The following is a 14,863-nucleotide window of genomic DNA, read 5'->3' as shown; positions in this document are numbered from 1 at the left end:
TTATCCAACAAGGATGCATTTAACTATTTAAAAGTGACAGTAAAGACAATTATAATGTTATAAAATTTTTGTTTCAAATAAATACTGGTCCTTTGAACTTTCTGTTCATCAAACAATCCTGAAAAAAATTATCATGGTTCCCACAAAATTAAGCAGGACAAAGGAATAATGATACTGAAAATTTAGCTTTGCCATCACAGGAATAAATAACATTTTAAAATATATTTCAAAAGAAAAAAATTATTTTAAAGTGCACTAATATTTCACAATATTGGTATTTTTACTGTTTTTCTTTTGAAATAAAACACACAGCATAAGACTTCTTTCAAAAACATTAAAAATCTTACAGACCCCAAACTTTTGAACGGTATTGTAAATAAATAATCACTTTTCAAATTGACAGTTATATACAGTACGCTTGGCATTCTACAAACACTAATGTATAACTTTTGACTAAATTTTATTTAAAGATTTTTCCTTTATTTACATTTTTGTTGGTAGCCATAGGGAGGTGTTTAAAATAAATCAGAAGTTGGTTGGTTAAACAAAAATGAATTCTCCCTGGGCAAATAGATGGAAACATTATTATTAATATAATCATTTATTATTTTATGAATTCATAATTGATTCCTTCATTTTATTTTCGGCAGTCCTCCCAGTCCTCCACAGAAAGGATTCTTTTGTAATTCATGCTTAATCGGTTGAAGTGTGTCACCAGATAATTCTGCACTAGCGCTCCAAGATTCCCCCTCAAGGACCAACATCCAAGTTTAACTTTAGAAATTATCCTTTGTTGAGGAACGGAATGCTAATTTGATCCAAAAAGAAATCAAAGCTCCTCCAGGCACCAAGATCTCCCGAAGAACTGCAAATGAAAGCACTTCAGTCACTTTGGCACCTTTTAGTGTGAGCTGACCCGGTGGCGGTCCATGAGATACCTTTTTAGGGAGGCTTTAAATACATTTTTTTACTCAAAAAGTACTGCTCTTTTTGTCATTTAATATCAAATGTTAAATAAGTCTTTAGCAAGTTTTATTATCTGAAGATGAACCATTGCTAGCTCTTCTCCAGGGACACACATTCCCCTCATTAGCACCCAAGTGCTTTTTTAATTGAACTCATCTGTGTCTCTGAGCAGCTCTGAGAGCCATTAGCACGAGGGCTTCTGGGATCCAAGAGTCCTGAATTGTCCGTGTTTAGGGATGTCCTAGAATGATTAGTGTCTCGATGGCATTGGGAGAGGTTGAATAAGATTAGCTCCGTCTAGGTGGTGTAGTTAGGCATTTTATGTATTTCACTAATGCAAGATGCTTATACAATCAGCTCAGCATCTCTGCAGAGCCACGCTGGGATTATAATGGCTGTGAATTTAGTTTCAACATGATCCAAGTGAAATTGGATTGTAAACAAGTTACCTTAGCATGACTTTTTTTAATTTAATGTTTATTGTCTGTGGATTATGGTCTTTGCATTAGGGTTTTGTTGAATTCCCCAACTACTAATAGTAAGCAAGGTTGCATAATGCAGATCTTATCACACAAAAGATATTGCAAATGAGTTCTTTTTAATATCTCAGTTGTTCCATTTGAGAGCAAATTGAGACTTATAAATGGCAAATGTTTTATTAGATTTGTTTTTGGGCCCCTAAAAGCATTAAATGGACTAATTTTTTCCTGTCTGCTGGCATTCATGTCACAGTTCAAGATGGACGTTAATGAATGGCATGGAAATGCGTGCATCATTTTCCTGCAGTGCTAGAGTAATTCATCACATGGCATTTACAGCTCATTTACAGCTGACCAATTTTGATGGAAAAAACAACAACTTAAACAACTAGAGATTTTAAATGACATAAAAATAAGTTTAAGTTAAAGTACTAGAATTGCTAACACTAAAACTGAAAGAAAAATAAATTGAAGCTAAATAGAAGCTAATTAAAATGACTTTTTTTTTTTACTTTGTTTTATTTTATCTCAGCGATTGTCTCACTTCTGTCTGTTTTTATTTGTCCTACTTCATTTTATGAGAAACGTCTGACATGAAGTTAATACTGAAATGAAAATAGAAAATAGTCTCAGCGACCTCTGAGAACAGACATTGCGAAACCTGCCTCAGAGGAATGAAATTCTGGGTTTCCCACCAATTCCTTCCAGAGTCTGTAAACACCTTGATCCTGGGAACAGGAGGCAGGATGATCCCAGAATCAGTATAGTTTGGGATGCTGCATCAGATTCCCCTGAATCCCAGAGCAATAACAGCATTACAACAGGATGGTTTTACCACAACACCATCATGCAACTTTTGTACGAAGATAGTAGAAAACAGAGAAGTTCATTTTGAACAAGGCTTATATCCAACCCTATCCCCGTAACTCTGCTTTGGCTGCACATTATTCACATTTATAGCCATTTTTGAAGCTGTTTTCTGTATTGCCTTAAAATATTCTCACATTAGGGTTATTAAACAGCCTGCCTGCCTACGACACTCATGCTGTTGCAGTATTTCTGTAATATGGTGTTGGCAAATGCATTGTAGTTGTGCAACATGTGGCCGTAATGTGACAAGAGGAAGTCATATTATCTTTCAGCAACTGTGACATTATATCATCTTACCATTTTATATTTTTAGCCTGCTTTTAGCAGTATTTCTGACAGATGCACTATAATAATGGGAAATATTTGCAGCTATATATTACATTAGATATTTGGAGAATGAAGAAAGAGAAGCTTGTGTACAAAGCGCTAAATGCACAAAACCTCATCTGTTATTCTACTATTGCGGTAACATCTTAAGGTCACTTGAAGGTCTTAGATTTAGATTTTAAAAAAAAAAGTCATGAGATTTCACAGACTCACTTCATGCGAACCTTCACAAGGCAGTCATTGGGCATTTTCAAGTATTGAAAAGAGCAGTTTTGACATTTTGATAATTGGTGATTTCTGCAACAGTGTTTTGTGCAATTTAATTATTAAAGATACAAAAAACACTTTTTTGCATGTCCTTTGGCTAGTAACTCTGAGGGGGCATGTGTGGTTTGAATGGGCATGACGCTTCTGGGCTCACACACACACACACACACACACTTACCAGTGATTTCCTTCATTAGAGGCTGTTTCGTATGGCACGCTTGACTAGAATGGGGAAGTTGTAGCAGATTGGGGAAGCTATTGGCCTTTTTCTTGCCTTCCCCGCTGCTTTTCTCATGAGTAGAACATATGAAGATTGAGAGAAAGAGTGTTTCGTTGCCGGTTACAGTCGTGTCTCTAAGGCTTCAGCTGATTTAATTGACTTCATCATGGCTAAGAGTTTGTACAGGTTTCGCAGTCCAGCTCTCGCTGCCATGCACCACCGCAGGCGCTTCAGTGATGTGAGTAGACTTAATGTATGAAAGTGTGGGGAAAATCAATAACAGTAAAAATCAATAATAGTGAAATGTGTGAGTTTGTGTGTTTATATAGAAGGCCAAGTGTAAGAGTGTAGACATAATGTATTAGTGTAATGTGTGATTGCGTTTCTTTTTACTGTAATGTGTGCTGATGTTTTACTTTTGATTTCGTTTTTAATTATCATTATCGATGATGATTCTCATTGATTTTTCCTCTCATGATGTAATTCAGTAATGAGAGTCATGCTGTCTGATATTATCATTATGTATAAATACTTTATAGTTTGAATAATATATTAGTGTATTTACAAGAGAATGTTTTGTTGCATTATTGTAACGCAGATTTGGGAGAAAATTGTCATGACAATGTGAATTTAAATTTCAATTATGATCATATATTGATCCGAGGGTTTTGAGTCATACATGCTTGCATAGGATCTGTACAGAGTGTACTGTGCACGTTTGTGATGCAATAGTGTTATGGAATGTCTTAGTTGAGAAAGAATTCTCACTCTTATTTTGAGAAATGTCAAATACACTGCTTGGTTGATTCATAACAATTTGTGAAATGAATTTAGGAAATAGCATTTCTGTCAAGTGTGCATTAGCTGCATGTGAGAACCAAATGTTCCCACAATGATAGAAGAACTTGAAATGACTATAATGGGACCTCCCAACAGTTAATCAAATAAGGAGACTAATTCATGTCTTAATTAAAATCTAAAAATGCACTAAGGTTTCTGCAAGAGGTAGGTTTAGGGACAGGCTTTGGGTTATAAAGATATTTAACAGGGTGTATCTGAAACTTTAGGCAATCTTATGTCCCAGGGGTTGATTTATATTCAAACTAACCAATTTTGTACATGAAGGTTGCATCAAAACTGCCTTTTAAAAACTGTAACAATCTAAAAAAAAATCTGTTATTTTAAATAATAATAATCTATTTTTCATAGTAATTGTGTGAAGATATTTTATATCAACTTTTCAAAAACGGTTTGTTTTAAGAAAGCTCTCTAAAAGTCAACAGGCCCGAAAGTGTCCAACACCCAGTTAGATTAACATAAAAACAACAGAAGTAAATTGTGTGAATTCATAAATGTGTGTGTGGTGTTTGTGTTTGATGAATCAGCAAGCCATATGGAGAAACACACTGAAGTTCCAGTTTCAGTATAGCGTTTTGTTACATTGAAGTCATTTAAGGTACTCTGAACTGTGTGTGTGTTATGTAAGTGCAAGTTTGTGTGTGATTTCTTGTTGAGAAAAATCAGTTACTGGCAAGGATTTTGCAGAGTCCTACCTGACTCTGCAGTCTTATCAGCATTAAACATTAAAAATGGAACTGCATTCTGACAAACTCGTTTTTTTTTTTTTTTATCTTTTCAGTAGTGTTTGCCTTTGCAAAATTTAGTGCCAAGTTGCCAGGGTGTTGCTATGTGTTTGCAGGGGTGTTCTGATTGGCTTTAATGTTGCTATGTGGTTTCTAGGTCATTGTTAGATGGTTGTTGGTATGTTCTGAGTGGCTGTTCTGTTGCTAAGAGGTTGCCAGGTGGCTGTTGCGTTGCTACAATATGTTATGTTATCCCACCTTCAATATAAACTATGCATTTTTTTACTTATTTTATCATCTGCCAGGGAAAACCCATTAACTTAGAAAGTGCAGGATTATATGTGACCCTGGATCACAAAACCAGTCATAAGGGTCAGTTATTTTGAAATTGAGATTTAATCATCCGAAATATGAAGAATAAATAAGCTTTCCATTGATGTATGGTTTGTTAGGATAGGACAGTATTTGGCTGAGATACAACTGTTTGAAAATCTGGAATCTGAGGGTGCAAAAAAATCTAAATATTGAGAAAATCGCCTTCAAATATGTCCAAATGAAGTCCTTAGCAATGCATATTACTAATCAAAAATTAAGTTTTGATATATTTATTGTAGGAAATTTACTTAATATCTTAATGATTTTTGGCATAAATGAAAAATATTGACCAATAATTTTATTTAAAAAATGTTATCGATAATTTTGACGAATACAATGTAATGTTGGCCATTGCTACAAATATACCCGTGCAACTTAAGAATAAGGTCCAGGGTAACACATTTCAATGCAAAGCATTAGCAAACATGCTAATGAGCAGGCAGTGATTTCTGAACAACATTCCCTTTAATTCATATACATTCTTATGCTGGTTTATTTTGAGCTGTGGGCTCAATGATATGACACCGCAGCTGTAGCTAGTCAGGTCACATCCTTCATACGCACAGCTGCTCTGTCTCCGTGTTAAATTATGCTGTTTCACAGTCTTCATCTCCCATTGAGATGAACCGTATGATAGGGAGGAAGGACATCTGGTAGTCTGATGCACTGTTGATCATAGGATCAAGGCGGGGAGCTCTGTCCATTACTGCAAAGCCACTGTCACTGAGAGAGCCGAGAGTCGTTCTCATGTCAAGTGGACTCGCAGACTGTCAGATCTCACTCTTTCTCATTGTGTTCATCCTCCTCTCTCTCTCCCCCTTCTTTTATCTGTTCCTCCTGGTTCTCAGACATCAGATATATTTGCAATGATAGAGCGAATGCAGGTGAGAAGTTCACATTTTCATCCGGTTTTGTGTTTATTGCTTTTTCTGCAATCTCTTGCTTTTCATGACCTCTGACCTTTTTTTAACCTTCAATATGGTGACACCTTCCCAGTCTCTGCTTATTATTACTGTCATCTGTCATCTCTATTCTGAGGTTTTCTCTTAATGCATCACTTATTCACTTTAAAGTATATGTACTTCTGTCATTAAACTCTTGAAAACAGGGTTAGAAATATAGTCTGCGCAAGTATGCAAACACTCGGTCAGCACATTTTAATGTCTGTTGAACCTGGTGATCCATCATAATTTGAGCATAAAGAGCATATAATGCGTCTTTTAAATTAAACTATTATGAAGTTGGCCTAGTAGTTTTTAAAAAGAAATAAATATGTATTTCTTACTCGTTTTGTTTGAATTCTCCAAACATCTAAAGTTTCTAAACTGTCACATTTAAGTAAGATAAGTGCTGTAACAAGCCTAAGAGGGTTATAGAATTTCTTTTAGATATGTGTTATTTATTTATATATTCATTTATAATACATTAATTTGAAGTACATTTATGCCAATGTCCATTATTGCTTTAGAAGCTTGAATACTTGCATAGAATATGTTTCAGGCCTCTGTGTAATGTCTGTATTTAAATTTTGGTATGTATTCGCCATGTTTTCAATTTTTGAAAATTGTGAAATGTATATAATATTTCAAGTTATGAACAAATGATGAATTTTCATTTCTGGTATTTGCTGTTCTAATAATGCATATCCATTACATTAATTCCATTTGATGTATGTTTTTAAATGGAGCATCCTCTTCTTTTTGTGAACACAGGGCAGTAGAATGGACGAGCAGAGGTGCTCTCTTCCGCCTCCTCTCAAAGTAAGTGTGTATATTTAGAGCCACATAAACAAGCATCAAGTGTTATAGTCATTACCATCTGTTCTCACAGTCAATGCCATCAGCGTTGTTTATCACATGTGCATAGAAACACAATGTTGCTTTTGTAACAGGCGGATGTTTTCATATTAACCTTCATTCTTATAGCTTTGAAGTTCAGAAAAGCTCTGCTGCTTTAAAATGTTGACATTTTAATGCATCAAGGGGGCTCTATTGACATGAACGCTGGTTCAAAAGGTTGGCAGCACAATTATTGCCTATTACAATACCTTTTTGCCAAATTGTAAGGCAAAATGCATTGCATGCAGCTTAGTGTAGAAGTCTAAAATGTTGGAAGTATTATTTAAAATACAGGGATTGTTTAAAAAAAAATGAAAGTGTTTAAATGAGCAAACCTCTTTCAGCATCTTGTGCCGTAAGTATTGCATTAAAAATAGTTCAACTTTTGTCATGCTGTAGATCAGTGTCAATTTTTATTTACTGCTCCTATGAGAAGAACATGAGAAAAATGAATTTGCTTATTAAAATAAATGTGTCTAGCTAATAGATACAGTATTTGAATATGAAAGTAATATCTTCTGTTTAGTTTTGCTCTCTGTCTAGTTGTTTGTTGTGCAAGAATATGTCCTTAGGCTGCACTCATACTCAGACTTACTTACAATATAATGCTTTATACTTTCATGAGTTTATGAAGGTGAATCACACATTCAACTCCAAATGTAAATGCCCATAAAGTATGTATTTACTGGAATCTATATAGAAGTACTTTGTTATAGTTCTGTGCATTTAAGGTCAACATAAAACACCAGAACATGTGATCTGATGCTTTCACCGCAGGCCTTGTGAATACTGTGTAGTTCAGGGTTTGTTTGGAATCACGAGTCTCCACAGGTCTCTTTTATGCACCTTCATATTTCCTTTATCTGCAGCTTAAAGTGACTCGAATGAGAGGCTCACAATGTCTACATCTCTAATCTCGTTCTATTCCTCCCACAGACAGAGGAAGATTACATTCCATATCCCAGCGTCCATGAGGTTGCAAACTTGTTTGGCTTTTTTATATGTAAATATGAATGTGTTTTCTTGTTGTAAAATACTGGCTGTAAAATTGTTGTTTTCGTTTTTGTTGGCTGGCAGGTATTGGGTCGTACAGGCACTTTACCGCTCATTCTGCTGCCCCAGTTTGGGGGTTACTGGATTGAAGGGACCAATCATGATTTAGGCTCCTCCTCCACACCAGAGGAACCGCCCCCTTGTCCTGTATCACAGGATAAACTGGAGACAAACAGCATAGCCAAGATCTACAGGAAACACTTTCTGGGCAAGGTGAGATTATGAGTTGACAAAATTATATTTAATTATTCATTAGCAATGAAATCAGGTTTACCAAAGCTAAATTAACTGTGTGAGATATGACTGTATACATATGATCACCTTAAATTCTAAAGTAATAGATGGAAGGACCATAAAAGGATCCTAAAAGTGGTGATATATGGAAAATGTAATATGCAGGTTATTATAAAAAATTGCTTTACCTGCCATATTAACTGTGTTGAGATATAGTTTACAATGAAGTTGATCAAAATCACATTAGGACTGTTTTCTCACCAATTAACAAATTGATGGATAATTCTTCTTAGAACACTAGTTTATCTCATTATTGCCGTTATAGTCATCTTCCACTGCAGTAATAATATTCTTTGGGCTTGCTGTCTCTCAAGGTCAGAGCTTTTAGGAATCTGTCATAATGTAAAGAGTCTTTCAGAGCCTTTATGCATTTATAACTCTTCCTGCAGGAGCACTTTAATTATTACTCAGTGGACAGCGCTCTGAGCCACCTGGTCTTCTCTGTGAAGTATGATGTTATTGGAGACCAGGAGCACCTTCGACTGTTGCTTAGGTAGTGTAGACACACACTCTTGACTATTCCCAGATGAAAAAAAAATGTATTGCTTTGATGTTTTGAATTCTGTGTTTCATTAATACCTTTTCATTAATGCTATTATTAAATATCTTAGGAGATATAAAAGGAAATTGATGATATACAGTATTGTAAAAATATAGTCTCAAACCGTCGTTCCCTTTTAATGCTACTCCTTTTTTCCTACCTCAATTGAAATCCAGTTTAAGAAATTGAATTGGAATTTAAAAGATATTCTCAATTTAGTTCTGAATGGTGCACAACCCTGTCTCAGACACTTTTCTTTTTAAAGAAACATTCACGTCCACTCTCTCCTGTCACACACTCTCTCATTGTTCATTTTCGAAGATGTTCTGACTTAAGTGCTCAAAATAGGCAGCAGAAACACAAGGTCACATCTATTCTTTATAACGCAAAGCCTGTCTCGAGGCCCTTTAATGATGGGGATGGGAACAAGAGACAGTGTACATGTCAGAGAGAGGTTGATCTATAAAGCCTCTCTTTTATACAGGGAGCTCTTCAGGGACTCTTTGAATGTTTCATATTGGCTGTAAGATAATTGACAAGGGCACCTGTGAATGCTGGAGTGATTCACATGGCTATTTTTTGATAGTTGAACTACCATTCATGAATGAATGAGTGATAGTGCTAGTTATTATAATAGTTTGTAATGCTGGAGGTAACTGTACATCTTCTGTCTTTTAATTGAAGGTCAAGGTTTAAAACCTACCATGATGTGATACCAATTTCTTGTCTGACCGAGTTCCCCAATGTTGTGCAGATGGCGAAGGTAGGACATTAAAATGTTATTTTTTATTCTTTATATATATATATATATATATATATATATATATATATAGCAATTATAATTTTACATTCAATTAATTTAATTGACTTTGAAGTTCTTTTATTAATTTATCCCCATGAAAAAAAAGTCACTTTATTTTTCTAATTAATTTGAACTAAATTAAGATGTTAAATTGACAGCCTTAGTAATCAGATAAAATAATGTGATTAGAAAAATGTAAATTAGATTAATCCAAATTTTTTATTTTTTTCAAGCTTGTCTGTGAAGAGGTGAATGTGGACCGATTTTATCCAGTCTTATACCCAAAGGTAAGCTGGGAAAGAAGCATAAAAAAACAAAAAAACCCTGAATGAACAAATCATGTAGTTTTCTTTCATTGACCCTCAAATGTTATATGTTTTAAGGCATCCAGACTTATTGTGACATTTGATGAGCACGTCATCAACAACAACTTCAAGTTTGGAGTCATCTACCAGAAATTTGCACAGGTTAGATCACCTTTAAGTGTTTTTATTCCTGGATTGCTTAATTTATGTTATTTGTGGGTTGTGTGCTGAAAATGTTCTCTGTTCTACAGACATCAGAAGAGGAGCTTTTCGGAAACAATGAGGAAAGTCCAGCTTTTGTTGAGTTTCTGGAGTTCTTGGGAGAGAAGATTGAACTTCATGATTTTAAAGGGTATAGACCTACAGTGTTTAACGTGAACAGTACCCAAGTAGGACTTTTTTCCTGGTCCTGGAACAACATTCCTATTAATAAATCAGGCTTCAGTAGCAAAGTTATCTTATTATATTATAATTTTCCTTTGATTTCAGGTCCAGGTCAGAGTTAAATGTTGAGTAATGGCTGTGAGTGTTTGATTAGAATCTTGTCCCAGGCCCAGAAAAGGGTTGTTTGTACAGTTGGTATGTTTAGAGTTTGAAAATATTAATGATGTAATTCAGAGCTTTTTGACCTTCTTTTGTAATACAGCTTTCGTGGTGGCCTGGATGTGACACATGGTCAGACAGGAGCTGAGTCAGTCTACCACAACTTCCACAACAAAGAGATAATGTTCCACGTGTCCACTAAGCTGCCATACACTGAAGGTGATTCCCAGCAGGTAAGACCTCATGTTTTGTTCTGTTTTGTCCTGCTTTATTTTATTTTATTTTATGTATTTTATTATTTATTTTATTTTATTATTTATTTTATTTTATTTTATTTTATTTTTTTTGCTTTGTTTTGCTTTTTGTTTTGTTCTGCTTTATTTATTGCTTTGGTTTTTGCATTGTTTTTGGTTTTATTTTGTTCTGCTTTATGTATTTATTTCTTTGGCTTTGTTTTACTTTGTTCTGTTTTATAGTTTATTTATTTTTGCTTTGGTTTTGTTTTTTGTTTCATTTTGTTTTGATTCACAATCAGTGTAGAAAATATATATATATAAAAAAAAAAATTGATTGTTTTTCATTCGGATTCCTCAGGTTTTAGTTTCCTATTCTTAGCTAAATCAACTTTTGGTTACCTGTTGAGAATGGGTAAATATAGATAAATACATGGGCACATTTAGGACCAACCAGTAACATTCTGGGATATTGTTTTATGTCACAGTTAGTGTTAGTTTCGGGTGTATTACCAGTTGCAGCCCCCTAGAGATGCTTGGCCACTGTGTTATGCACTGACCAACAGCATGCTCTGTTAATTAGCAAGCAAACCACACAGTGCAAAGGACTGATCCTGGAAAGCCATCTGTTGTCATGCACGCTTTACTTTGCTCAGAGAGAGAACATCACCTAGGGGTTTCAGAACAGACTGCCCTCTTACAAAGCTGGCCACTAAAACACACCCTCTTCAATATGGTACCTCAGAGGCCAGAGATAACATATGGGTACAGACTCATCACCTTCTGCTTTTTAATCGCTATTGTATGAGATATGTGATGTTATATGAGAGCGACAGTATAGCGATATGCTAATAGCCTCCACACTGGCACTGACAAATGTGTTTAAAATGGTTTGTTTCTATCTAAAAACATCGTTTTGAATATGATGTTTGCCACAGGGCTGCAAACATGCTTCGATATGTCTTATTAATTTCCTGAACACTTTGATGATAAAGACAAGCAGTTTTCTTTTGAACTTGTGAATGTCTGTGAAATATTTTTCTGTTATGACAGCACTCTCTAATAAGTATTTATGAGCAAGCTGTGAAGACGAGTGAACGAACAGTTCAGTTGAAGAAAGCTAATCGGATAAACCTTTGAAGGTTTATAGGAGACAAAATTGACACCCTGCAGAATGCTAATAGTGTTTTGTTTCAATGTTAAATCAAGTATGAATGTAATTATTGTTTCGAAATTTAGGGCTTTGACATCACTGGTGCAATAAAACACAAATCGGTTTATAATATGTATAATATTATGATCAAATATTGTTATTTTGTGGGACGCTTAATAAATAATCTTTGTCAATATAAGGGTGAATCTCACAAAACATATCAAGAGCATAAAAAAACAAACCAGGACATTTCACCTCAAAATCAAAAGGAAAAAGTGTACAATAAGGAAAATGTTCATAATACAACATACAAAATCCTAAAGTATGCCTAATTTATTCATGATTTTCTTTGTGAGCCTTTCCGATTGTTATCTGGTGTCTTGGTAAAATGAATGGCCTTTTTTCTTTTTCCACAATCAATGAACAAAAATATGAAAAGTATGAAGATTTTGTGTGGGCCAAGCCTTTTTTGGGTATATTTACCAGTCAGAGCCAAAATGAAAAGAACTGTTGTGCAACGATATGTAGTGTGCGTTATTTACATGAAAGTAGAATAATATACCTCACAAACTGGCATTACAGTGTTGGTTCTGTTCAAATATAAATGTACAAATATCAATTTTTCAAACACATGGTCTATTTTAGTTTTCAGTTCAGGTTTCGTTTCTGGCCAGTCTGTTCGAAGAAGTGAATCTTAAATCAGTTATGCAGACCTTACTGGCAGCTTCCTCTTATTCACAGTTTTGTTGTCTTGGTGTGACTTAATTTCAGCTCCAGAGGAAGAGGCATATTGGAAATGACATTGTGGCTATTGTGTTCCAAGAAGAAAATACACCATTTGTACCCGATATGATTGCATCAAATTTCCTTCACGCTTATGTAGTGGTTCAAGTGGAGAACGCCTGTACTGATAACGTCCTCTATAAGGTAATTAACCTTGTTTGAATTTCTCAAAATGAAGCTTAAAGGGGGCATAACACACACAGTTTCACCCAATCTCATGTTAATTTTGAGTACCTATAGAGTAGTACTGAATCCTTCATATCTTCAAAAGGTCTTTAGTTTTATCATATTTATAAAAGAAAGATACAGCTTTTGATTCTCTCCGAAAAAAACAGAGCTCCTGGAGGCGTGCCGTGGGCGGAGCTAAAGAGTGACGAGCACTTGCGCCAATCGCGAACAAAACAGACATTTGATGCCGTTTCACTTACTGTCTGCAGTTCTGAATCATGACCGGGATCTTTTATAGCTGGGACCGCTCCATCTTTCAGTATCAAGCGATGTGCAAATCCAGTGTCGAACTGGGCCTTGTTTATAAAACGTTCGGCAACAAACACACTTGTGAAACTCCATTGCTGCCCCGAAAAACAAACTGCATCCACTGTTCACGTAATGGCGTTACGGTAACGCTGTGTTCTTTTGGGAAGCTGAACAAGGTTATCTTTCCCTTACAACCAAAAACACACTTCTTTAGAGACATTCTTCCCGAGAGAGTCCCGTGCAGTGCTGCTGAATGAAGCGCGTTGATGGGCGCGGGCTCGCGCTCGCTCTGGTCGATGAGTGCATGGGCGCGTTCTTCCAGGAGAAATGCCCATATAAGGAGTTCCTCTGTCATTTACGTCAGCAAGAGCCATGATTGAAAAAACCTTTCCGAAACTTGTACGAACCCGGAAGGAAGATTTTTGCCACAGAAATACGTCCAAATCGTTTTTTGAAACTTGCTTAGCATGAGAATCCAACTCTTTAACAGTGTAAATAACTCTGAATGGACGAAACAGCATTGTACCGCCCCTTTAAGCCATGTATTTATGTGAACAGTGGATTTCTAATAGGAATGCTTCACATACTTGAGTGCATGCAATGATTGACTCAGTTCGAAAGTAGTTTTTTCTGTACACATTGATGTTTTGCAATATAGTAAAACAACTTGTTAAACAATGTGCTAGAGACTTTTTTCTTTTGTGATATTGCAGGTATCTGTGACGGCAAGAGATGATGTGCCTTTCTTTGGACCAGCCCTCCCAGACCCAGCTGTCTTTAAAAAGGTACATCTTTTCAGCTTGTATTCATGTAATGTGACTAGATCCACATGGAATCTTTGTCCCCCGGAACTCAGAATTGGAACAGCTGTTTTTACAAAATTCTACACATCCTTCAACCACTGATGTTCATTTATGAAATATTTGGCTTACTAATTATTCTTTCAGATTCCAATAAGTGTAAACAAGTACTTTTAGTTCAGCTTCACTTTATTTAAATACTTTCTGGATTTTCCCCCTAAAAATCAGCGCACAAAATCATCTAAGTATGGCTGTGACTACAGGAATGTCTCACTTGCTTTTTAATTATGCGTAAATGAATGAAAGGTAAAGCCTTTTATAAAATGCTGACACGTGATATTAATAAATATAGTTGTAATAAAAAAATAAATCAATCAATTTAAACAATTTCACTGCCAGTGTAGTTTGTTGGCAAGGAGTAGTTCACCCAAAAATAAAACTTTGCTGAAAATTTACTCAACCTCAGGCCATCCAAGATGTATATACGTTTTTTTCTTCATGGGAACAGATTTAGATAGATTTTGCATCACATCACTTGCTCACCAATGGATGCTCTGCAGTGAATGGGTGCCGTCAGAATGAGAGTCCAAACAGTTGCTAAAAACGCTTCACAAGTCATTAATTGATGGACTGAGGTGTATTATTATGGCTTATTGTGATGTTTTAATCAGCTGTTTGGACTCTCGTTCTAACGGCACCCATTCACTGCAGAGGATCCATTGGTGAGCAAGTGATGTGATGCTAAATTTATCCCAATTTGTTCCCATGAAGAAACGATCTACATCTTGGTCTGAAGGTCTTTCAGCAAATATTCACTTTTAGGTAAGGTATTGCTTTGATCGTAAGTGATATGACTGAATTAATAAATAACTGAACTGATATATAATTCAACTATAATTTTAACTAAAAAACGTTCTTGTTGTTCTTTGTATAAATCAAATTTAATCTCTGTTC

General features: G+C 35.3%; 1 protein-coding gene across 11 annotated transcripts in view; it reads left to right on the top strand.

The window, feature by feature from the left end:
* The window catches only part of rap1gapb (RAP1 GTPase activating protein b), a 56,591-nt gene that overhangs the window by 33,730 nt on the left and 7,998 nt on the right, over positions 1-14,863 (top strand). For 6 of the 11 annotated variants that reach the window (XM_058778180.1, XM_058778185.1, XM_058778178.1 and 3 more), the window contains 12 exons: positions 5,936-5,971; positions 6,800-6,847; positions 7,862-7,900; positions 8,003-8,191; positions 8,662-8,765; positions 9,498-9,576; positions 9,849-9,902; positions 9,999-10,082; positions 10,172-10,272; positions 10,567-10,696; positions 12,621-12,776; positions 13,823-13,894. In XM_058778180.1, coding sequence (XP_058634163.1) covers positions 5,954-5,971; positions 6,800-6,847; positions 7,862-7,900; positions 8,003-8,191; positions 8,662-8,765; positions 9,498-9,576; positions 9,849-9,902; positions 9,999-10,082; positions 10,172-10,272; positions 10,567-10,696; positions 12,621-12,776; positions 13,823-13,894 — 1,074 coding nt within the window. In that variant the 5' untranslated portion in view covers positions 5,936-5,953. Of the gene's footprint in view, positions 1-1,287; positions 3,368-5,935; positions 5,972-6,799; positions 6,848-7,861; positions 7,901-8,002; positions 8,192-8,661; positions 8,766-9,497; positions 9,577-9,848; positions 9,903-9,998; positions 10,083-10,171; positions 10,273-10,566; positions 10,697-12,620; positions 12,777-13,822; positions 13,895-14,863 lie in introns of those variants that run through there. The other 5 variants (XM_058778181.1, XM_058778183.1, XM_058778184.1 and 2 more) reach the window with 2 other exon arrangements.

The sequence above is a fragment of the Onychostoma macrolepis genome, chromosome 06, assembly GCF_012432095.1.
Source record: "Onychostoma macrolepis isolate SWU-2019 chromosome 06, ASM1243209v1, whole genome shotgun sequence".
In the NCBI taxonomy this organism is placed as follows: domain Eukaryota; kingdom Metazoa; phylum Chordata; class Actinopteri; order Cypriniformes; family Cyprinidae; genus Onychostoma; species Onychostoma macrolepis.
The sequence above is the reverse complement of the archived record's forward strand: the minus strand, read 5'-3'. Positions and strand labels throughout refer to the sequence as shown.